This window comes from Sus scrofa, chromosome 8 (genome assembly GCF_054392235.1).
Source record: "Sus scrofa isolate SSC_HxYL_T2T_F1_AM1 chromosome 8, Sscrofa_HxYL_maternal_Yorkshire_Landrace_v2.0, whole genome shotgun sequence".
Classification (NCBI taxonomy): Eukaryota; Metazoa; Chordata; class Mammalia; order Artiodactyla; family Suidae; genus Sus; species Sus scrofa.
This window is the reverse complement of record NC_139390.1, coordinates 131,008,798-131,035,000: the sequence shown is the minus strand read 5'-3', so window position 1 is coordinate 131,035,000 and position 26,203 is coordinate 131,008,798. Positions and strand designations below refer to the sequence as shown.

The following is a 26,203-nucleotide window of genomic DNA, read 5'->3' as shown; positions in this document are numbered from 1 at the left end:
GAGCAGGTATGTTAAAGACACCTGGAACCATCTTAGTTTGATATGTTTAAAGTTAGGTGGTGTTTTTATATGTAAGACCAACCCTAACTTCTGTGGAGCTAGGGCAGTAGTATAAATAGCAGTCACTATACCATTCAACTAATTACTTAAAACTCATAAACGAATGTAACTGGTAAATAAAAGACTTGCTATTGACCTAACTTAACAAGTATGTTTTCCTGATGGTGGGGAACCAGCTTCATTTAGAATGCTTGAACTCCTTAGACTTTTTCACGCCAGTGTGGGGGTGGGAGCAGCAGGGAGAGCCTGTCTTTGGTTTTGTCTGGCACGGTGAGGGGCCTCTCATGCATGCACGTGGCTGCCTGTTTTGTGTCTCTCTCAGCCTTTTGATAGTGATACCATCGGCTGGGAAAGCCTGAGGCACTTACCTGGCCCACACCACTGTGGCAACCTCACAGACATTTATCTGACTGGAGCAAATGGTGTGGCTAGACCAGCCCGTGTGGTTCTTATTATGTAAGCACACCTCAGCAACAACCATCAGAGAACTTTGAAAGCACAAATGTGTTATTTGCAGGAACTGGAGGCTACACAGTACACCTGAGGGCTACACAGCAAGGTTGCAGGTGTCAGGGTGAGGACCTGCCTTTACTGAGGTCAAAGGTGGGCTGCCGAGGGTTTCACAGTGGGTTAAGAATCTCTCTGTGGGATAGGTCACAGCTGCTGCTCAGATCCAGTCTCTGGCCTGGGAATTTCAAAATGCCTCAGGTATGGCCATTAAAAAAAAAAATCATCATATCCAAGAAATATTCATCGGTGTATATTTAGGTCCTTGAAATGTTGTCATCTGTTTCAAAAAAGATGATGAAGGGTGGCCAAAATGCAGCTAAATTTCTTTTATGAATATTAGGTTTCTGCTTGCTTTGTTTATTCCATTTTAGCACCAGCAAAGCAGAATACCCTGGAATAACATTCTTTCTCCTGAAGGAAGAAATACAAAGGGTAATTAGATCAAACGCAGCACCTTTATCATAAACAATGAAATATGATCTTGGAGCCCAGTAACACTGAAGCTGGTGCTAGGAGTAGGGAGAGATGTCTGTTTTGATGGAGAGGCTTGTAGGGAGAAGTTGTGCTGCCCTGGTGTCTGGCTCCCTGCCTGCAGAATCAGTGATAAAGGAACATGGGGCTGGAGGGATGCTGTATATCCAGACGCTCAGCATCACATGATCTAACCAAGATACTCTGAGTAGAATGTTCTCTGGAAGTGGTATATAGGCAAGAGAATTTGATAAGGGTTTTCCCCCTTCCTCCCAAATTACTTACTATAGGCACTTATTTTTGCTTAATTTTTTTTTCAAATGATCACTTAAAGAAGTGAGAGACTGGTTTAAAGTGAACAGAAGCCTTGCTTTATTATATGGGATCCTCTAATTTGGATTTTACAAATAAGCCAAATAAAGTTCATATAATTTTTTTGGAATAGATAAAAGTTTATGTGTTTAAACATGGGAATTACATATGCTACATGTGTACTTTATAGAAAATGTATCAGAAAAACTGTTTCTGTTGTGAAATAGGTTAATTTCAATGTGCTTTAAGTAAAATTATAAAACAGGATTTCCAAAGCTAACTTTTGTCTTATTATTTCTTTTCTTACCCAGTTAAAAAATAATATCTGGGAGTTCCCATTGTGGCTCAGTGGGTTAAGAACCTGACTAGTATCCATGAGGAAATGAATTCAATCCCTGGCCTTGTGCAGTGGGTTAAGAATCTGGCCTTGCCACAACATGTGCCGTAGGTCCCATGGTCCTGTGGTTGTGGCATAGGCCGGCAGCTGCAGCTCTAATTTGATCCCTAGCCCAAGAACTTCCATATGCTGCAGGTGTGGCCCCAAAAAGAAAATATGTATATATATATATACACACACACATATATATGCTGGGCAATTTACAGATTTATTTAAAAAATGCTTTTGCATGGCTTTGATATTGCCAATTACAAATTAAACTCAATATCCAGCAGGTATTTAACCAGTGAGACATTTCCCTAATTTTCCACAGCACAGCTGGGTTGAATATATGACAGCATCTAGAATGCAAGGAGCAGTTGCAGAGTTTTCCTTCTGACACACATATTATGCCTGTGGCGGTATAAACCAATACACAAGTCTGAGCTGAATTCCTTGCTAGGGAGTTGCTCTGACATTTCTTGAAATGTACAGCTCCTAAACTATTTTGGAAACTGTGGTTAACTTTGTATTTGGGACAGATGAAACAAATTTATAAATAATTAGTCTTTTTCTTCTTCACTGAACCCAACAATCTGGATGTGAAAATTCTATCTTGGAGGTTCTGTTGTGGCTCAGCAGTAGCAAACGCGACTAGCATCCATGAGGATGCGGGTTCGATCCCTGGCTTGCTCAGTGGGTTAAGGATACAGCATTGCCATGAGCTGTTGTATAGGCCCCAAATGTGGCTCAGATCCTGCTTCGCTGTGGCTGTAGTGTAGGCCAGCAGCTGTAGCTCTTATTTGACCCCTGGCCTGGAAATTTCCATGTGCCATGGGTTCGGCCCTTGAAAAAAAATTGTATCTTAACTTCCTTTGTTACCAGGAAATATAATCTTAAATAATTTTCATGCAGGAACATAACTATTATGTGTTTGTCCTTACGGTGAATTTATTTCTAGATATTCCTGTAAGATGACATCCCAATGTATGATGACAGTAAATTACTTCACAGTGTTATTTGTTGACTACAGTCCTCTGACAAGAATATGCTTTTCAGACCACTTTCTGCTCTGCTAATAGAGAGAGGTCTCCAATTGATCTGTGATTATAATTGGCAGATACCTGATTGGCAGCACATATAAAGATGTCTTCAGCCCATCCTATTTCCAGGATTCTTTCTAGCTAGATTTTTCTTTTATTTCTTACTGCAATTATGAGCCATCTTCTACCTTATAAAAACCGTTCTAGCATTTTAAGCATTTGCAAACCAATTAATTATCCAGGAGGAGACGAGTAGTGACAGAACACTATTTTGTTAGGAAACCCCCGGTTTTTCTTACTTGCCTCTCGCAGTGAACCAGACTCCCCTGGAGAGTTCTCCTTTCTACTTTGCTGAGCAGTCGGAGTGACAGGCAGGTAGAAATCTGCTGCCCTAGAGGGAAGTGTGGGCTCTGTTCCTTTCCTGATAGGTTACCTGGTAGTGTTCGCTTTCCAAGAGTCTGGCGGTGGCTTGAATGTTTACACCGTTAATGCTCTGGGCACAAGTAATGGCATATTAAAACATGACTGGCATGACCAACAGAAACAAAAGATTTATTGATAAGACTCACCTATTCACCATGCAAGACAAATTGAGGCTGTCAGGGCATGGGCTATAGGGGCAAAGGAAGGGAAAACAGGAAGGTAAATCTAGCCTTTAAAAAAGTGCTTGATAGTGAGGAAAAGATCCTTTCTGGTCTCATTGCTCTTAAATATCAGAAATCTAATAGGATGAGTAGTAAATACACTGTTCTTATGTGTCACGAGGGTTTGGCATTTACATGGAAAAGTGAAAATCAGTGAGGCTGAGGGTTTTAGTAAAATTACAGTACTCGAATGAAAAAGTACTCTGTTACTGATAATCTGGTGTGCTTATGTAGTTAGTTCCTCTAGTTTTGCTAGAGAATCCAGTGTTCTCTTTGGTGTCCTGCTAAGCCAGACCTTTTACTTGTGTTGTCCTTAAACCTGGAAATAGATTTTAAGCTAAGTTTCCAGAGACATTATTTGCACCACGGTGTCTGTACTTTTGCATGTGTATAGACGCTGTCAATTGCTCTCTCACTGGCAGAGGTATTGTGCTCACTTTAGGCCTCGTAGTGATTTTGCCTATAACCCAAGGGAAGGAGGGGTACAGGGAAAATTTACAAAGACAATTCGTTGTGTACAATCTTAGCCTGCTTAATTTTAAGAGGCTACAAATTATTTTCAAGATTTCCCAAGCAACACTTCTCAGGCAATGCATGTGGTAGTCATGTTTGATTCCTCTTGGTGTTACAGCCTGAATGGCTTTTTAGGCATGTACTGTAGTGGGTCAGATCCATGGATTCCCTTTCCTCTGATCCCTCGGAATGTTTCTCAATTTAATATAAATTTTTTTTTTTTAAATGATCTCTCTCAGAGTTCGCTTGTGGCACAGTGGGTTAAGAATCTGGCGTTGTCCCTGCGGCAGCTTGGGTTGCTGCTGTGGCACAGGTTTGATCCCTGGCCTGGGAATTTCCACATGCTGTGGGCATGGCCAAAAAAACACACAGTGGTCTCTCATTTAGTGGTCTCTCATTTAGTGGTCTCTCATTTAGTCTTTCAGATGCAGACTGACTACTTCCCTTAATGTTTTACAAGTAGTGTAGATCATAAATAATTGTTAAACCTAATTTTATTTTATTTTTTCTGATGTGATAGTGTTAGAATTTTGAACACTTAAAGTGGGATAAATACTTCTGAGATGAGATGTTTTTAACATTTTATTGGAATATAGTTGATTTAAAATGCATTAGTTTCAGGTATGCAGCAAAGTCATTCAGTTATGCACATACATATATACATTTTTTTCAGATTCTTTCCATATAGGTTATTACAGAATATTGAGTAGAGTTCCCTGTGCCATATAGTAGGTCCTTGTTGGTTATCTATTTAATCTATAGTAATCTATAGTTATATATATATAATTATATACATAATTAAGTTATATATATATAATTATATTATGGATATATGTTAATCCCAAACTTCTAATTTACCCCTCCCTCCTGCCAGTTTCCTCTTTGGTAACCATAAATTTGTTTTCTGAACCCATGCATTTGTTTTTGGTTGGTAAGTAAGTTCATCCATATCATTTTTTATTAGATTCCACATACAAGTGATACCATGTGACATTTGTCTTTCTCTGTCTTAGTATGATAGTCTCCAGGGCCATCCATGTTGCTGCAAATGGCATTATTTCATTCTTTCTATGGCTGAGTAATACTCCACTGTATATATGTTCCACGTCTTTATCCATTCCTCTGTCAAAGGGCATTTAGGATGCTTCCATGTTTTATCTGCTGTAAATAGTGCTGTAGTGACCATTGGGGTGCGTGTGTCTTTTCAAATTGTGGTTTTCTCTGGATATATGCCAGGATATGGCTGGGTCATATAGTAGTTCTATTTTCTAGTTTTTTAAGGCGCTTCATGCTGCTCTCCATCGTGGTTGCACCCAGCTTGCATTCCCACTTACAGTGTGGGAGGGTTCCCTTTTCTCCACCCCCTCTCCAGCATTTGTTATTTGTAGACTTTTTGTTGATGGCCTTTACTGACTGGTGTGAGATGGTAATTGTAGTTTGCTTTTGCATCTCTCTAATAATTAGCAATAGGGAGGTCAGATGTATATTTTTAGACTGATGAGTTAATCACAGTGTTAACCATCATAAAATTTGGACAAAAAATTCATATAAAGAGCTGTGCATTTCAGTTTATAATAAATAATCCAAGCTTTCTTAGGTATATTTTGAGGTAAGATTTATTTTCATTTCATGTATTCGTGTTAATGTCTGAACTGAATAATTGTATTGCCATTTGGTGAGACGATGTCCTGTTCTTAGGAAGTGCATTTGAATTGTTTATGAGTAGGGACATTATGTCTGTAACTTCTGTTGATCCACACATTATACATATATAAAAATAAACACAAATATACAAATACATACACATATCTTTATATAGAGAGGAAGATAAGCACACACAGAGAGAGCAAGAGAATTATGGTAAAGTTTTTAAAATGGATTCTCTTTAAAAGGCATATTGGAATTCTTTATGCTTACAGGATTTCTATAAGGCTGAAATTCTTTCAAAACAATTAAGACATACGTTCGCATTGATGGTAAAAAGAAAGTATTGCAGTTTTTTAAGGAGTATTTTGACAACATAATATGAAAAAAATTAAGATACATATCCTTTGAACTAATGACTCTACTTGGCATCTAGATAGAGAAAATAATCATTGATATGTGCAAAAATGTGTGTGTAAGAATATTCATCAGAGAGTTTTATGCATCACAGCAAAGATGTATTATAGCAAAAATCTTTGTAGTCTGCTAAATATACATCATCAAAAGATTGACATTATCCTGCGAATATGTCTGTATGTATACTATGTAATCTTTAAAACTCGTGTTGCACAGTTTTATTGTTTTGGAAAATGTTTACAATATTATAAATGAAAACAATCTAGTTATAAGACAGTCATACCAATTTCTTCCCCCCAATTTTTATTTGTCATGAAATACACATAACAAAGTTCTCATCTTAACCACTTTTAAGTGTAAACCTCAGTGATGTTAAATATGCCTTGATGTTGTGCAACCGTCACCACCACCATCTCTATGGCTCTGTCAGTCTTGTAGACCTGAAACTCTTAACCATTAAATATTTTTTTAATAGTTATTTCCCCAATACCATTTTTTTTCTGCTGTACAGCATGATGACCCGGTTACACATACATGTACACATTCTCTTTCCTCACATTATCATGCTGCATCATAAGTGCCTACACATAGTTCCCAGTGCTACACAGCAGGATTTCATGGCTAATCCATTCCAAAGGCAACAGTTTGTATCTCTTAACCCCAAGCACCCCATCCATCCCACTCCCTCCCCCTCCCCCTTGGCAACCACAAGTCTCTTCTCCAAGTCCATGATTTTCTTTTCTGTGGAAAGGTTCATTTGTGCCGTATATTAGATTCCAGATATAAGTGATGTCATATGGTTTTTGTCTTTCTCTAACTTACTTCACTCAGGATGAGAGTTTCTAGTTCTATCCATGTTGCTGCAAATGGCATTATTTCGTTCTTTTGTATGGCTGAGTAGTGTTCCATTGTGTATATATACCTCCACTCTCACTACTGTTATTCAACATAGTACTGGAAGTCCTAGTCACAGCAATCAGACAAATAAAAGAAATAAAAGGCATCCAAATAGGAAGAGAAGAGGTAAAACTTTCACTGTATGCAGATGACATGATACTAATATAGAGAACCCTAAGGACTCAACCCAGAAACTACTTGAACTGATCAACAAATTCAGCAAAGTAGCAGGATGTAAGATTAACATTCAGAAATCAGTCACATTTCTGTATACTAACACTGAAATATTAGAAAAGGAATACAAAAATACAATACCTTTTAAAATTGCACCCCCAAAAATCAAATACCTGGGAATACACCTGACCAAGGAGGTTAAAGATTTATATGCTGAGAACTATAAAACATTCATCAAGGAAATTAAAGAAGATGTAAAGAAATGGAAAGATATCCCATGCCCCTGGGTTGGAAAAATTAATACTGTAAAAATGGCCATACTACCCAAAGCAATCTATACATTCAATGCAATCCCTATCAAATTACCCATGACATTTTTCACAGAACTAGAACAAACAACCCAAAAATTTGTATGGAACTACAAAAGACCCAGGATTGCTGAAGCAATCCAGAGGAACAAAAACCAAGCAGGAGGCATAACTCTCCCAGACTTCAGGCAATCTTAGAAAGCCAAAACAGTATGATAGTGTTACCAAAACAGACTTAGAGACCATGGATGTATGTAATACCTTTTTTTGTGAAATATTTTGCTTATAAACATACTATGTTCATTGAAATGCTACTACAAAGGCATGCACGAAAATGTTAGTAGTGGAGTTCTCATTGTGCACAGTGGAAACAAATCTGACCAGTATCCATGAGGATGCGGGTTCGATCCCTGGCTTCGCTCAAAGGTTTGGGGATCCAGCGTTGCTGTGAGCTGTGGTGTGGGTCGAAGACGTGGTTTGGATCTGGCGTTGCTGTGGCTGTGGCATAGGCTGGCAGCTGTAGCTCTGACTCGACCCCTAGCCGGGACCCTCCGTATGCCCCAAGTGTGGCCCTAAAAATAAAATAAAATAAAAATGTTAGTAGTAATTTGTTTATGTAGTGAAGTGGTGGCAGTTTTACTTATTTTAATTAGTTGGTGCTTTTCAGTTTTTCTTCAGGGAACATTTCCTGAATGAAAAAAGAAAGTTACATTGAGTGGGATAAGGTCCCCAGTCAAGATGTTTAGATAGCTGTACAATTAAAAGTATGTAACACAACAGCAGAAATTGACACAACACTGTAAATAAGCTATACTCTATTTTTTTTTTTAAAAAGTATATAGCACAGTTGGAAAGCATCTTGTTTGTAGGTAACCAAAGTCATAAATTATAATAGATGATACCTTTTAAAATGAAATAACAGGAAATTACTCTCCCAAAGGTATATGGTGCCGTTAATAAGAAGGGTGCTAATTCTATTACTATATACATGCACCTGGTTTCAGTCAGTTTTCTCCAAATGTGTTCCAGAGACTACCTGCATATAAATTACCTGAGATGGTTGTTTAAAAAAAAAAAGTACTTTGAATAGAAATTTCTAGGGTTGAAGTCAGGAAATATGCTTTTGTATAAAGCTCTCCTGATCCTTCTTATTTTCACAAAGTTTGGAAACTCATGCTGTAAGTAAATCTTATTTATCAAGAACCGTAGTGAAAACAACATGCATACTATTTAATTTGCTCTTTAAAAGAAGAAGGTTTTAAGTAGAATAGACATATTCTTTTAAAATATGATTCCATTTATGAAGAATTTTGCTATGTATTTTGAAGGGCATCTTTGTTTAAAGTAGTGCACGTCTGTGTATTCTATTCATTTGACAATACTCGAGGAATTCTGTTCCTTTGTATCCATCAGAGGATTACTTAGTGTTGTATGTACAGTGAATATGGATTAGTTATTTTATCCAAACTCATGATAGAGAGTGCTCCAGAAACCACATGAGTAAAGCCTGTAAACCCATCAGCTGGATCTGAAATTAAGATGAACTACCTGCTTATATTTTAGGGGTATTGATCCATTTACATTTATTTACATTCTGTGCTTCTATCCTACATCAAACCTATTCCTTTTAGAGAGGAAGAAATATATGCTCTTGAAATGAGTGCCTGGAGTAATAATTCATGTTAGCCAAACTTATTTAATTTTGAGTATGTATATATTTCTTATCAATTAGCACATTAAAATGATATATCTTGCACATGGAGCTTAGCAAGCACTTTTAGGAAGAGTTGCTTCCTAATTTTTAAGTGAAAATAATCTCTGTGTTATAACTCTCTTTACTTTCTTTTTAATTTCAGATTTTGTTGATGGACCTATACACCACAAGGCCTTACTTATATCTGTGACTGTCTGTAGTTTGCTCTTGGTACTTATCATTTTATTCTGTTACTTCAGGTAAGTTTCCAACCTGTAAGGGTAGAATTTGGAGCATGTAATATCTTGCTCATACTTTTCTACGTGTTAAGGTTTTTGACCACAGCTTTCCTTGCCTTAATTATATCTTAGATTTCACTGATAAGATCAGTTACTCTTGGTAAATATTTGTCCTAATGAAGCTATTAATAGATACCTACATCATTTTTCTTCAGATATCAAAACCACCCAGAAATATTTCATCCCTAGGAAATTTATGGTAGTTAGGGAATTGAGCAACTAGTTGCTACTGAAGTTTGATTCCAAGCAGAAAAAGGACCATGCTAAACTTAGACCCACTTTAGTAATTCCTTATTTCGTGAGCTAACATTTTCCCCTTAGCCCTGAAAGTTTTTGACAATCATGTATAGGTAAATCATTAAAGTGAGTTATTAAAATAAAGTATGGTCATTACAAATTATTTTCGGTCACTAAGAACTCATTTTCTAGTTTGTGAAATACCAAGGACCTTCCAATTCTTGTCATTGGCCTTTTGTACTAGTCTACGCGTTTAAGTTACTATTCTACAAATAGGAGTTGATTCAAATAACATCATTTCTAATTGAAGATGTATTTACTGATAAAAGCTTGTCAAGTTTTGATTTATATAATTACTTGAGATGAGGAAGTTAGTTGTAATACTAATGTTAAAGTTAGTTGTAATTAGTTAATTAGAGACCTTCTAGGAAAAGATTTTAGGGAGTGAACATTGGAATTACGTAGAAACACTGATGGAATGCAGGCTACTTGCATATATGCAATTGAAAGGAATAAAGAAAAGTTACAGATGGTTGTGACTGAGTAAAAAGTATGTAGTTTAGTTTAAAATAGATTAGAAAAATAATTACGATTTTGTGTTTTGGAAGTCATAACTAAGGGTCATAAATACTGAGCATTTCATCTTGTATTTATCCGCAAAGATAAAACCTGCTGTGCTTACTGCTTGCTCTGCAATGTTTTGCCCCGTCACTGCAATCCAGTGTCTCAAATGATCTTCCTTTTTGCATCTTCAGGTATAAAAGGCAAGAAACCAGACCCCGGTACAGCATTGGTTTAGAACAGGATGAAATGTATATTCCTCCTGGAGAATCCCTGAGGGACTTAATTGAGCAGTCTCAGAGCTCAGGAAGCGGATCAGGCCTCCCTCTGCTGGTATGAGAAAGGACATAGCTTGGACGTGAAGGCAATGTCTTCTGAGATGAAGTGTCAGTAACTGCAGGGCTTCATTTTACTGAAACCGATAGGGCCGCCGGCAAAGACAAAGCTCTCTGCAGCCAGTCAGGCATCAGATCCCAGATGCAGGGTTTCCTGATAACGTTTTGACAGATTGAGGGTAAGGTGAGGGTTCCTTCATGTAAGTGTGTGGTTCCAGTCCAGACCCTGAGACGCTCTGATAAAGAGCAGATTAGAAGACATTCAACAGGGGGCCGTCTTCCCTCTGTTTTCCGTGTGGATAACGTTACTGCACTTTGGCTGGGCTTTTGAAGGGGAGGGTATTACAGCTAACTGGGACCTGAGTACTTCCACCAGGGAAGAAGGCTGCGTCTCAGCTGGAGGGTTTATGTTTCAGGGTGAAGTACTGGCTTTTCCATTCAGGAGAGTTTTAATTTTCTGCTGTGGTCAACACTGCCAACTTGGAAGCGAATATACACTGAATCCAAGGCACTTACTTTGATGAGAAAAGCATTTGGTTTCTTTATGGACCATGCAAAAGAATTGTTGGGACTCAGAATGGAAATAACAATTTTAATGAGAAATAGTTTCCTTTATAAATTCTTAAGATTGATTTTCCTAATCTGTATTGTCTGGGTCTGACTTTGGATATCGTGTATATTTGATTCTTTTGGTGACCTTTTATTTAGTACTAAAAGTAACTTTTAAAACAGAACGCAAGCCAAGAATTTATTTCATAATTATTTTCTTAACATACAAAAAGCTGTATGTGATTAACGTATGTAACTTGAAGAGTTTGGAGGTGAATATGCGTCCGTGAAGCCATCATCACAATCTATGCCATACACATATCCAGCACCTGCAACAGTTCCCTCCTGCCCCATACTGTTATTTTATAGTAAGAACACAACATAAGCACTAATCTCTTACTTAGCAAAGTTTTAAGAATGTAGTACACACATGATGGAGGCATTAGCTAATGCTCCTGTGATAATTGTATCACAATATATAAACATATCAAACCAACATGTTGTACACCTTAAAGCCGCCAATGGTCTATGTCAGTTAGATCTTATGAAAATAAAGTGTCAGCTTTTCGCTTTAAACTAGGAAAAAAGAGAATTTAATACACTGTTGCTAAGTGTGGGCACTGTGCTATACAGTAGATCTCTAGGGCTTACTCATCTCGCATAATTCAAACTCTCTACTCTGACTAATACCTCCCCTAGAGGTAATAAACCAGACAGAAGACCACTTGTGAAGTAGTAATTGTGACCAAACCAATGCTGCTTACGATGTAATTTTTTAAAAATGTTTTAAATTTAATGTAAAAGTTCTTATCAAATTGCTTGATTGTTTTCCTTTTTTGAATTTAATATATAGTAAATACCATTCTTATAATTAAAAATCTGGTTTAGTATACTTCTTTTTAAAATACAAATAATGAAATCCTCTTTGATAGAAATGAATCAGATACTCATGCTCTGAGAATTGAAAACGACCCGTTTTTCTCTTCCTAGCCCGTCTTTCTCATTCCTGTGGAATTCTGTCCCTCACATCTCCCTCGGCCTTACTCTCTTACTTGCCTGGATAACACGTTGAAGTATCCAGTAGTGGTTATGGGTCTTCTTTTCTCTGCTTGGTAAACACAGCATCCCTCTCCTCTCACCTCTTCCCCACCTGCTTTTTGAGCTCTAGCATCAGCTGTGAATAATTGTTTTGAAAATACAACATGTTTTTAAAATCCATGTCTTTGCTAATGTGAGGTCCTTCAGGTGAGTTCCTCAGACTATGGCTCAAGGCCTGCTCCAGATTTTATCTCTGTAACAGATTACCCCAGACTGAGCCCATCTGTTTATCTTTGGTCGTAATAGTTTGCTGGTAGTAGCAGTACAGCAGTTTTGAGTAACCCTGTGATGGGTGTTAGTGGACCTGCATCTGTAAGTATGCTCGCATCCCTTCAGGGATAGAAACTGCACTGTGACCCTGTATCCTCAGTAGCAAAACTCTAACTCAAGAGGTTCCTCAATTATTTATTTTTTAAAACTTTCATCTCTAACTTTTCATATCTGTGAAATACTATCTTATTTCTGTAATCTAGATGCCAAAACCCCAGCATTGGGCTACTAACCATGTAGTGATTAAGAGCAGCCAGATTGCCAAGGTTGCAGTTCTGGCCAGGCACAAGCCTTTAAGGTATGATCTCATTTAACCTCATAGCCCCTGTGAGGTTGTACTAGGAATATACGGCTGCATTACACATCAGGGGCATAGGCCCAGATGGGTCAGCTAGCTGAGATGTGGGGAAGCCAGGGTTTGCATCCGGATGATCTCCCTCCAGAGAGGGTGCCATTAATGTTTGTGGACCAAATGTTAGTTAAATAAAACTAGAAGTGCATTTGATCATGGCAGGATGGGAAAAGAAGACTCCTATAAAACTCAGTTTAGTGAAGGAATAGTCTCAGTTGCAGATTTAAGGTCCTGTTTTAAGATTTGGTTTTTGAGATAAACAATGTTGAAATGTGCAATAGTCTTATTATTATATAAGTGAGATACCTTAATTCCAATTTATTTCTTATTTCATTATGTTTACCTTTGCAGGAAAGGTCTTGCCTTGACTATAAACACATACATAGACCTAATACTTAGCATATACATATAAAACTTTATATATGAATCTTTTAAGGAGGGAATATCATAGGGTGGTTGTGAGAATTAAGGTAGTCTGTGTTTCCCTGCCATATGGACATATAAATATGCCTGGAATATTTAACATATCATATGGATTCAAGGATAGCAACTTTATTTATTCATTTATTTATTTATGCCTTGTTTATTTGACCTTTTAAAGGAACAAAAGGTAAAATAAATTGTCTAACAGAACATCAAACCTCTTAATTGATAAGAGATTTCATGTTCAGTTAGATGTGAAGCATCTTTCTAGTATGTATTATTAACACAACCTTGCTCAGCGGAGTATTTGTGTGCAAATACAGTATATTTGTGTGCAGGGGTGTGCGTGTGTGTGTGTTGCTAATTCAGGGACATGTGAAGAGTGCAAAGCATTATTTCCAACTAAATGGTTTCTGGTGTCTGTCATTTACATGGGCTTAACCATTACACGTGGTAAGATAGCGGATTGCTGGATAAGAGGACATTTCGGAAACGGTGATAACTCCTCGTACAGCTAGTTGTACCCATTGTACATGAAATCATCCTTCTCTTTTTCAAATCACAGTTCTAGTGATTTTATTTGTAGAATCCAACTTTCAAAATAGATATCTAAAGAATGTAATCTAGTATGAACGTGTAAGATCTGCAACGTTAACTCAAATAAAAACTCAAATAATACAGTTAAAACATTTTTTCAGATTATGTTTTCAGGTCCATAGATGCTAAAATAACTTTCAAAGTACATTTTAAATTTCTGAATATAATTGAGGAAGACTTTTTATCCTTGAGATAAGGAACTCCTATTCATACAGGCATTCCCTGTTTCATCTGCACTTTCATTAGATTAATTATGGGTGTTATCATTAGAAAAGAAGTGGGTGTGAAACTGTGTATTTTAGGAAATGTTCCATAGGTTTCATAAACAAGGCTTTGTAACTTCTGCAAATTCATAATATTTCTTTAGTAAACTAGGAAGTCTTCTCTCAAGTCAGTAATTATAACTGCATATGGTTCTGGCTGTCTGCAGCTGAGTGCTCTTGATGCTCTCTTTCCTCATTTGGGAAGGAAATATACTGAGTATTTCTTCACAGAGTCCTCGTAGCTCCTAAAGGGAGGAACCTCATTTACTTGGTTCTTCATTTCCTTCAGGCTGAGTGACTTAATGGCATGTCGGCAATGCTTTTATTTTTCAATCCTTCTTGCAGAGGAAAAGAAAAAAAGACTTTTATCTTGTCCCCAAAAGCTTTCGGTCTGATATTAGTGCTGTTTATGGTTCTGGCAATGGAAAGCATGACCTCCTGAATTGATAAAATCATCCATCATGCAACATCAGAACCCATCCCAGTCGGTAGACCTCTGTGATAGGCAGAACACTAGCCCTCAACCCCTCTCCCCCCCCCCAATGACCATATTCTAACCCCTAGAATCTGTTATTTTATGTGGCAGAGGGGAATTAAGGCTGCTAATCAGATGACCTCAAGGTGACATTATTCTGGATTATCTGGGTGGACTCACTGTATTTACATGACCCTTAAAAGTGCAAATGAAGAAACACTTGGGGTTTACTTGATGCAAAGTGTGTCTCTGAAAGAGTACATCCTAATTTTATGAGAAGCTCTCACAAGAGTTCTATGTTAGGTTCTTTGTATGTCTCCCAAATTAACATATATGGTCCCCAATACTTAGCCCCTTCATGCGTGGAGTTCTTTAAAAAGTTAATGTAAACACAGATGGAATGACGATTATGCATAAGGAGACATTTAACCTTTACACTGCTTAACTTGTATTTTTTTCTGTTTGTCTCCGCTGCACTCTATAATTCTTCAGAGCTCTCTCATAGCTGGACTTTCCCCCACTTCTCACTGGCTGTTTTTACCTGTCCATTTTACATTTTTGGTTATGACACCTCTTCCACCTCAGTATAGTTTTCAATAACTTCTTACTGCTTGCTTACTTTTTATTCTGTCTTCTATTTCTTTACACATTTCATGCAGCATTCTTGGCATCTGAAAATTCCAGTATCTGTAATCCGAAGGGGTTAAATTTACTTGGATTTTCTTCTCTTGACTCTCATCTGTAGTGGCTGTTTCCTTCAGTTTTAAGGAATTTACTCTGTGGGATCTTCTTTTTCTCTCTTTTTTCCTCTTCTTCCTTTTTCTTTCTTCCCTTCTTTCTCTCCCTTGAGGATCTCCTTTATTTGCTCTTGAGCCTAATGATGCATTATGGTTTTCTGTTTCTTATATTTTATCCATGGTCAGGTTGTACGTATGGCAGCAAGAGCTCCTTCAGAGTATCTGGAATCTCACCACAGTGGTGGAATGAAAAGGGTTCTCCAAGTGCTTTTTCTCAAGAGAGGATTCGTATTTGTGTTTTTCTGGGCGCCATGGTGATGGTGTGCTACCAAGCTAAGGCAGATGTCGTACCATTAAGTGGTTCCAGCTTAATGCGAAAGCTCCAGGTTCAGTTTGTCTACTTTTAAAGGGATCAAAGTTCATGTTCTAGATCTCAGTTTATGCTGGTATTATTCGTGGCTCAGACAGCAACCTGGCTTTTGTATATATCCTGCATGCTTATCTACCCCTGCTCTAGTCTCATTTTTTCCTTCCTCTTTTACGCCTTCTTTCCACCCCTTCCTGCTTGGAAATTTCCTTTATTTCTATGTGTCCAACAGTGCTTTACGCTTTTGTTGTATCTTATCCAAGCATATAATGGCATGATTCCCTCAGGAGTATCTAGAACCCACTATGGCGGTACAAGTGAAAAGTATTCTAACCTGCCCATTACCATGAACCCAGTCAGATTTTTTGTCTCTATACAAATAGTAATAGGTAGAATGAAACACTTAATAACTCGGAAGCAGTATCAAACACTCAAAATCTGCAGTCATCCGCAAGTAGATTTAAAAGCGGATAGAAGAAATTAATAAATAAGGGCAGATAACTTATCCATATAAAGAAAAGCTACAGGCTAACTATATTTTACATGTAATCATTGTTTCTTCTCTGGAGGGGAAAAAAAAAGATTCAACAAATATGTCGTGCTGTGAATACACTAACAGTGTGTTTTGGGATTTAACAGGTCCAGAGGACTATAGCTAAGCAGATTCAGATGGTGAAACAGATTGGAAAAGGTCGCTATGGGGAAGTTTGGATGGGAAGGTGGCGTGGCGAAAAGGTAGCTGTGAAAGTGTTCTTCACCACGGAGGAAGCCAGCTGGTTCCGAGAGACAGAAATATATCAGACAGTGTTGATGAGGCATGAAAACATTTTGGGTGAGTAAGAGGCTGTATTGCAATGTTCAGGGTTTCCTAGCTTTCCTCGCTTTTTTTTTTTTTCTGTTAACATCTGCATCTTAACTCATCAGTCTAGACCCCTGATGAAATATACAGACGTTTTTCTTCTTGGCATGAGCCCAAGAACGTCATACGCTTCTTATGGGAGCCCTCACAGGAGGAATGACTAAGGCACGTCTGCGAATGAATGTGGGCTGGGAGTGGAAGGTGCTCAAAGCAGTTTTTTTTTTTTTTTTCCCTTCAGGGACAGGAAATGCAAATGGAACACCAGAATTTCTTATGGTTTCTTAGGGATTTGAAGGCGCACGTTTTTGTTAAAATTTTGTTGTGAAAAGTTAGGGGAATTTTACCTGCAGGGTTTATTTATATCCCGAGTTTACATTGAAAATTGATTTCCTTTTCATTGTCTCCAGTTAGAGGTGATCTGGCTGAATCATCCAAGCAGAAAGACTGCAAGCTCATCACGGGAGGATGTGCTTGTTTTATAAACAGTGTCTTGTGTGTAACTATAATACCATGAACTATTTAGTGTTCACTTAGAGATACTTAAATACCAATTACCGATTAGGAAAGGATCCTGTTTTCAGATACAGCCTCTCAGTGTTTCTCTACCCCTCCTGTTTTGACGGTCTCTGATTGGTATGAGGCATTTCGATAGTGTCAAAGGCACAATCAGAAACCTGAATGAAACGTCATACAAAAGACACCTATGGCGAAGAATGGTAGTTGCAAATATGAATTATCCTTCTAATACTTAGCAAACAAGGAGCTCCGAACCTTACTGGCTTTTTCCCTTGTAGGCTTCATTGCTGCAGACATCAAAGGCACGGGCTCCTGGACCCAGCTGTACCTCATCACAGATTATCATGAAAACGGCTCCCTCTATGATTACCTGAAGTCCACCACCCTGGATACTAAATCCATGCTGAAGTTAGCTTACTCTTCTGTCAGTGGCCTATGTCACTTACACACCGAAATCTTTAGTACTCAAGGCAAACCGGCAATTGCCCATCGAGATCTGAAAAGTAAGAACATCCTGGTGAAGAAAAATGGAACTTGCTGTATAGCTGACCTGGGTCTGGCTGTCAAATTTATTAGGTTAGTATCAAGGTGAACACATATACTTTTTATGGTTCTTTTCTATCATTTTTTATAGATGATGCATTTTATAGCTCAGGGCTTCTAGGATATTCAGCAGAGGAGGAATTTTTTTTATTCCTTTCGACTTTTCTTTGCAGGGAAAAAGAAGGAACGTTTTCCTTGCAACCAATAAAGTGTTTGGTCGGGTCGGTCCCACAGTCTCTAAACTCATCAGTGACCTGGCTTCAAGACAGTAGCTTCTTTTACCTTGTAGGTGATTTCATTAGAAGAAAGGGTTTTTCTCCTTTGAAAACAAAAGCAAATGAGTTTGCAAATCACAGGTACAGAAGGATCATCATATACTTACTTTAAAATCTCCACTTAGGCTGAGCCTTTATTAAATGGTCGGACCCTCTGACGGATTTGTTTCTAAAGAAGGCCCTGCAAGATACAGAGAGGGGCACAAAGAAAAAGCCGTGGCAAGGAAGGAAACTTGGGAGAAAGGACTTAATGGATTGGCATTTTCACCCAAAAGTGAAGACAGAGGGCTGATATCATAATAGGCCTCCAATATATGGAGGTTTTCACCATTTAGACGACGGCAAATTGAAATGCTCAGTCTTTAAAAACAAAGCTGGAGGGAATGCTTGGGACTAGAGATATAAGTTAGAAATGTGAACCCCCCTGCCAATGCAGGCTACTAAATCCTCTTTCTCTTCTGAATTCTTTTTTCTGACTTACAACCTTTTTCTGGTCGCCTCTACCCAAAAAATTTCCCGTGATGCTGCTCAGATTACCAGCCTCTGTCCTTTCCTCTGCTGTTAAATTTCCCAAGAGTTCCAAAGAGTGATCTGCTTCCTTGGTCCCGTAATTCATAGTATTCTGTAATGGGAGCTTCTGTTCCCCTCTCCCCTGAAGCTGCTTTACTGAGGGCACCCTGCACTTTGTCATCAGAAGCCCATCTTACTGTCACCCTGCTCTCTGCAGTTCCCACACCTCTTCCTCCTGGGTTCCTGATGTACCTTTATTCCAGGTTCTCCTTTCTCTCTATGGGTTCTGCTCTCTGTTCCTTACATATTTGCCCACCTCTAGATTTTGTGCTCTCTCTGCATTCTCTTCCTGGTTCCCAGTTTGGGTTGATCCATATTCTAAAATGTGAGCACCTGGCGTTTCCTCTGTTGCCCGAGTTTCCAACTTGCTCAGTTGAATGTGTTCTGTCTCCATGTTGCTCGCTTGGAACTGGGCCTGGTGAGTCGTCTTTACCATTTTTCTAGATTCTGGAGAAAAGCACTTTGTAGTTCTTTCCTCTTTGACTTTTTCTGTTTCTTTTTTTTTTTCTTTCCCTACATGATACTGCCAGATGTTTTCTCTTGAAGCATCTTTTTGGCATCATCATATCATAGTACCCTCTGGCTTTGGGTTAAAATGTAGTTCCTGTTCTGAACACCTTCCACTTGGTCACACCTTCACGTGTTTTTAGCATGCTTTTATCTACCTGACCACCCAACCCCCCTGCCTCTCTCTTGATAACTACCACCTATCTGCACAGTTTCTCCCTTTGGGACACCTGTCATTATTCTCTCACAAGCCTGACTTTGAGTAAGTTTTCTTGTGCCTTTCTGTGTGACCCCAGCTTGCTCTCATGATGCTTCTCACACGGATGCATGGCGATCATTGACTCCTTGTCATCTCCAAGGGAGACTAAGTTCTCTGCAGGTAGATACCATGCTTTTCTCAAATTGACATCCTCGGCGCCTTCCCTTGGTGCTTATTATTTAGGGGTTGCTTCAGATTTCTGTGTAAAGGGTAGTTGAATGATTGCATATGGACTATAGAATGAAGGGAAAAAATATTTTTTGTCATAGCTGCAGAGATCTGGCACTCTGGATTAAGGCCACCTTTCTAGTTTTATATCCCATCAACTCTCCAAATCGTATGTTTTCCTTCGCAAAGCTGAACTTATTTGTGTTTTCTCCATGTATACTCCATGCTGGCTACTGCCTTGCTCTGGACTGAGCAGCATCCAGCTTGGAGTGTCCTGGCTTCCCCCTGTTCTATAGCCCAGGCTCAGAGTTGCCTTTAAGTCACTTTGCTCATCCCCCAGTTATTCTATTCCTGTAGTGATTTCCTGGCCCCTGCCTACCTGATACCATAATTATCTTAGTACACGCCTCCTCTTGCCCTCCTAGTCATTGGGCATCTTGAAAGTAGGATCCGTGCCAAGTTATGTAATAGATTTCCCATTTGGCATGACATAGTGGCTTACTCATGATGGGCATTCCAACATTGATTTGAATCAATACATGTTGGCAATATCAAAGTAATTCAGAGTTCATCTTCTTTATGGACCTTAAACCAAACAAGAATAGTGAGCACCTGTTATATTGCTGAAACTCTCTTCTGCTTGGTGTAAAGGCAATGACCTGAATGAACTCTCAAGTTTCATCCAAACCCCAATTTAAGAAGTGGAAAAAGAAATGCTTTAAGGTGTAATTCCAAGATATATTTGGTGTGCTTTGACTAGTTCACCAAGAGGGGATGCACACGAGGATACTGGTTCACCTGTATAACTGAGATGCTGCTGGATGCACAGGCCTCATGTGGCTAGAGCGCCGCTGTGGGACCACTCAGCCTCCTGGGCCTCAGTTTCCTCTACGTTAAATGAGGCTGCGCTTGATAACTTTAGGTCCTGTCCACATTTTTATTTTGTATGTTTCAAAGGAACCGTGGTCTAATCAAGTTTTGAGCCTCACTTTTAAACCTTGCTGTATATGCTTCTTCGGTTTTCCCTCTTTTCGTGACTTCCCTGTTTTGGCGTATGTGGTGCCTGTGGAGGATTTTATTTCAGCTGGAGTCCAAGCTAACCTGGTGCTGAGTTCTCAGACTGTGTGTGTGAACTTCCTGTGAGAACCTGTCTTTGCCCTGGTCTCAGTGCTGCGTGTTCTCTCAGGCTTTTAATCACATGTGGGAGGTTCCCAGGGAAGCTGAGAGCCGCCGAGAGAGCAGAGGGTAGGGTGCTTTAGGGATTTCTTGCTCATTTAGTTTTTTAAAATCCTGTGTTGCTTTCTGTACGCACGCTCTTGAACATGATGTAAGTGCCAATGCATTTCCTGCCCAGCAGAGGTTTAATCCGGGTGAAGCTGTGGCAGACATTCCCGCAACCCCGCATCTCTCTCGGGAGAAGAAAACAATGACACGTGAAATCCCTTGAAGGAACTTAGCAAGCTTTTCACTTTTCACTCTGGAGGACCAAGCAATGCCTCTGGTAATTCGGTGTCAGAATAATATATTTTCCTAGGGGGAAAAATAAATCCTGGGTTAAGACCTCTCAGGAGTATTAAATTTTGAATAGCAAACCTACGACGACGAAGACTGGCCTGTAGTATGTGTCTCCGGACTGATGACTGTGGAATTGTCAGGTACAAAGGAGACAGAGTAGACTGGCCCAGTGGGCACTGAATGTCCACAGAATCTTTTGATGTTGTTATTCATTTTCATTCATTTATTTTTGCTGCACTTGGCGGCATTCGGAAGTTCCCAGGCCGGGGACTGAACCTGAGCCACAGCTTTAACCAGAGCCACAGCATTGGTGTTGCCCGATCCGCAACCTGCCAAGCAAAGAGAGAACGCCATCCAAGTCATTTTTACCACTGCTTCTGATTTGTGTATGTAGTGTTTTTTTAAAAAAATGCGATATGGTTCAGTGACTGGCCAAAGTCACAGACCAGCTGATGAGTTGCAGAGTCAGCACTCCCAGTCAGGTTTTTTTTTTTTTTCCCTTAAGTTTTATTGAAAAATAGTTAATTTACAGTGTCGTGCCATTTTCTGCTGTACAGCACATGTATATATACTGGAGATACACACACACACACACACACACCCCTATTTCCTTTGTTGTTTTATCTTCTATCTTGATCGAGCATGATCTCTCTGAAGAGAGCGGATAGAATTCCCTGGGCTGAGCAGTAGGACCTAATGGCTTATCCATTCTAAGTGTAGTAGTTTGCGTCTACTAACCCCAAACGCCCGTCCGTGCCACTCCCTCTCCTTCCCTCTCCTTCCCTCTTGGCAGCCACAGGTCTGTTCTCCATGTCTGTGAGTCTCTTTCTGTTCTGTAGATAGGTTCATTTGTTCCATATTTTAGATTCCACACATAAGGGATTTCATATAGTATTTGTCCTTCTCTTTCTGACTTAATTCACTCAGTATGAGAATCTCTAGTTGCATCCATGTTGCTGCAAATGGCATTATTTCATTATTTTTTATGACTGAGGAGTATTCCGTTGTATATATGTGCCACATCCTCTTAATCCGTTCATCTGTCAATGGACATTTAGGTTGTTTCCATGTCTTGGCTGTTGTAACTAGTGCTGCTATAAACATGCAGGTGTATGTATACTTTTGAATGAAATTTTGTCTGGGCATATGCCTAGGAGTGGGATTGCTGGTTCATATGGTAGTTCTCTATTCAGTTTTCTGAGGAACCTATTGAAGACTTTCTAAGAAACTGAGATTTCTTAGGATTTAATCACAGGAACAGTGAATTCTGTTGGAAAACACTGCAGAAAAACTCTCCTTATTGGCTGACATCTGACTAGGCAGAGCTTAATTCAGCAGATCAGTCCCATGGCTGTTTGCAAGATGCTTCAGGAAACTCAAAGGATGTACATGGCCCCTTCTTCTGAAAGCTCATGAGAATTGTTATGAGTTGGATCCAAAAAGATACAGCTAAGTTTTATGTCAAAGAGCATTCTGCCTATGTTTTCCTCTAAGAGTTTCATAGTATCAGGTCTTTCATTTAGGTCTTCAATGCATTTTGAGTTTAGTTTTGTGTATAATGTTAGAGAATATTCTAATTTCATTCTTTTACATGTAACTATCTAGTTTTCCCAGCACCACTTATTAAAGACTGTCTTTTTTCCATTGTATATTTTTGCCTGCATTGTCCTAGATTAATTGACCGTAGATGCATGGGTATGTTTCTGGGCTTTCTGCCCTGTTCCATTGATCTATATTTCTGTATTTGTGCCAGTACCATACTCTTTTGATGACCGTAGCTTTGTAGTATAGTCAGAAGTCAGGGAACCTGATTCCTCCAGCTCCCTTTTTCTTTCTCAGGACTACTTTGGCTATTCAGGGTCTTTTGTGTTTCTATATAAATTTTAAAATGATTCTAGTTCTGTGAAAAATGCCATTGATAATTTGATAAGGATTGCATTGAATCTGCAGATTGCCCTGGGTAGTATCATCATTTTGACAGTATTGATTCTTCCAATCCAAGAACATGGTATATCTTTCCATTTGTTTGTGTCGTCTTCCATCAGTATTTTATACTTCTCAGAGTCCAGATCTTTTGCCTCCTTAGGTAGGTTTATTCCTAGATACTGTGTTCTTTTTTGATGCAACCGTTTCCTTAATTTTTATTTCTGATCTTTTCATTGTCAGTATGTAGAAACAACATATTTCTGTGTATTAGTTTCTTATCCTGCAGTTTCACTGAATTGATTGCTGAGCTCTCATAGTTTACTGGTAGCATCTTTAGGGTTTTTTGGGTTTAGTATCATGTCATCTGCAAACAGTGACATTTTACTTCTTTTCTATTTTGGATTCCTTTTATTTCTTTTTCTTCTGTGATTGCAATGACTAGGACTTTTAATACAAGTGGAGAGAGTGGACATCCTTGTCTTGTTCCTGATCTTAGAATAAATGCTTTCAGCATTTCACCATTGAAAATCATGTTAGCTGTGGGTTTGTCATGTATGGTCTTTATTATGTAAAGGTAGGTTCCCTCTATGCCCACTTTCTGGAGAGTGTGTGTGTGGGTTGGGGGGGGCCATAAATGAGTGTTGAATTTTGTCAAAAGCTTTTTCTGCATCTGTTGATCATATGGTTCTTATTCTTCAGTTTGTTAATGTGGTATATCATATTGATTGATTTTTGGATATTGAAAAATCCTTGCATCACTGGGATGAATCTCACTCATGGTGTATGATCCTTTTAATGTATTGTTGAATTCAGTGTGGTAGTATTTTGTGGAGGATATTTGCATTTGTGTCAATCAGTGATATTATCCTGTAATTTTCTTTCTTTTTTTTTTTTTTTTTTTTGTTATGTCTTTGTCTGACTTTGGTATCAGGGTGATGGTGGTCTCATAGAATGAGTCCAGGAGTGTTATTTCCTCTGAAAATTTTGGAATAGTTTCAGAAGAATAGGTGTTAACTCTTCTCTTAATGTTTAATAGAATTTCCTTCTGAAGCCATCTGGTTCTGGGCTTTTCTTTGTCGGAAGTATTTAAATCAGTTTCATTTTCAGTACTTGTGAGTAGTCTACATATTTTCTTTTTCTTCCTAGTTCGGTCTTGGAAGATGGGAAAGATTGTACCTTTCTAAGAATTTGTTCATTTCTTCTAGTTTTTTCATTTTATTGGCATAGAATTCCTTGTAGTAGTCTTTTATGATCCTTTGTATTTTTGTCTTGTCAGTTGTAACTTCTCCTTTTTAATTTCTAATGTTACTGATTTGATCCTTCTCCCTTTTTTTCTTGATAAGACTGGCTTAAGGTTTATCATTTTTGTTGATCTTTTCAAACAACCAGCTTTTAGTTTCGTTGATCTTTTCTATTGTTTTCTTCATCTCTATTTCATTTATTTCTGCCCTGATCTTTATGATTTCTTCCCTTCTACTAACTTTGTGTTTTGTTTGTTCTTCTTTCTCTATTTGCTTTAGATGTAAGGTTAGGTTGTTTGAGATTTTTGTTTGTTTGTTTGTTTCCTGAATTAAGTTTGTATTGCTATAAGTTTCCCTCTTAGAATAGCTTTTGCTCTGTTCCTTGGGTTATAGATCATTGTGTTTTCATTTTCATTTGTCTCTAGGTGTTGATTCCCTCTTTGATTTTTTTTCCACTGGTCCTTTGGCTGTTTTGTAACATACTGTTTAGCTTCCACTTGTTTGTGGTTTTTGTAGTTTTTTTTTTCTTGTAATTTATTTCTAATTGCTTAATGTTGTGGTTGGAAAAGATACTTGATATGATTTCACTTTTCTTAAATTTACTGAGGCTAGCATTGTAGCCCAGCATGTATCTATTTTGGAGAACGTTCCATGTACACTTGAGAAGAATGTGCATTCTGTTTTCAGATAGAATGTTCTATAAATACCAGTTAATGTCCATCTAGTCTAATCTGTCACTTAAGGCCTGTGTTTCCTCATTAATTTTCTGTCCGGATGATCTGTCTGTTGATATGAGTGGGATGTTCAAGTCTCCCACTCTTATTGTGTTACTGTCAATTTCTCCTTTTATGGCTGTTATTGTTTGCCTTATATATTGATGTGCTCCTGTCTTAGGTGCATATATATTTACTATTGTTACATCTTCTTCTTGGATTGATCCCTTGATCATTATGTAGTTTCCTCCTTTGTATCTTGTAACTGTTTTTATTTTAAAGTCTGTTTTGTCTGATATTCATATTGCTATTTCAGCTTTCCTTTGATTTCCATTTGCATGGAATATCTTTTTCCATTCCTTTGTTTCAGTCTGTATGTGACCCTAGATATGAAATGGGTCATTTGTAGACAGCATATTTATTGGGGGTGTTTTTTAATCCAATCAGCCAGTCTGTGTCTTTTGGTTGGACCACTTAATCCATTTATACTTAAGGTAATTATCAGTATGTAAGTTCTTATTGGCATTTTGTTAATTGTTTCAGATTTGTTTTTGTTAGTCTTTTTTCTTCCCTTCCTCTTTTGTTCTCTTTTCTTGTTGTTTTTTGACCATCTTTAGTGTTATGTTTGGGTTGCTTTTTCTTTTTGTGTGGGTGTAGCTATTGTAAATGTTCAGTTTGAGGTTAGTATGAGATTTAGATATAGCAGTCTATGTATATACAAGTTTAAGTTGCTGTTCTCTTAATTTTATTTATTTATTTATTTATTTTTGTCTTTTGTCTTTTTTGTTGTTGTTGTTGCTATTTCTTGGGCCGCTCCCGCGGCATATGGAGTATCCCAGGCTAGGGGTTGAATCAGAGCTGTAGCCACCGGCCTACGCCAGAGCCACAGCAACGCTGGATCCGAGCCGTGTCTGCAACCTACACCACAGCTCACGGCAACGCCGGATCGTCAACCCACTGAGCAAGGGCAGGGATCGAACCTGCAACCTCATGGTTCCTAGTCGGATTCGTTAACCACTGCGCCACGACGGGAACTCCTGTTCTCTTAATTTTAAATGCATTTCAAATATCCTGCATTTATACTTTCTTCACAGTTGTTGGTTTTGATATCATATTTGTATGTGGATGGTTTCCTACCTTTACTGTATGTTTATCTTTACCAACAAGCTTTCCTATTTGTAATTTTATTTTTTTGTTTGTTTGTTTGTCTTTTTGCCATTTCTTGGGCCGTTCCTGCGGCATATGGAGGTTCCCAGGCTAGGGGTCCAATCAGAGCTGTAGCCACCGGCCTACACCAGAGCCACAGCAACGCAGGATCCAAGCCACGTCTGTGACCTACACCACAGCTTATGGCAACACTGGATTGTTAACCCACTGAGCAAGGGCAGGGATCGAACCCACAACCTCATGGTTCCTAGTCGGATTCGTTAACCACTGCGCCACAACGGGAACTCCGTTATTTGTAATTTTCTTATTTGTAGTTGTG

General features: G+C 38.5%; 1 protein-coding gene across 50 annotated transcripts in view; it reads left to right on the top strand.

Annotated features, from left to right (window-relative positions):
* The window catches only part of BMPR1B (bone morphogenetic protein receptor type 1B), a 500,524-nt gene that overhangs the window by 458,605 nt on the left and 15,716 nt on the right, over positions 1–26,203 (top strand). For all 50 annotated transcript variants that reach the window (XM_084970829.1, XM_084970831.1, XM_084970830.1 and 47 more), the window contains 4 exon segments: positions 9,226–9,322; positions 10,354–10,492; positions 16,265–16,457; positions 17,279–17,576. In XM_084970829.1, the coding sequence (XP_084826955.1) occupies positions 9,226–9,322; positions 10,354–10,492; positions 16,265–16,457; positions 17,279–17,576 (727 nt within the window).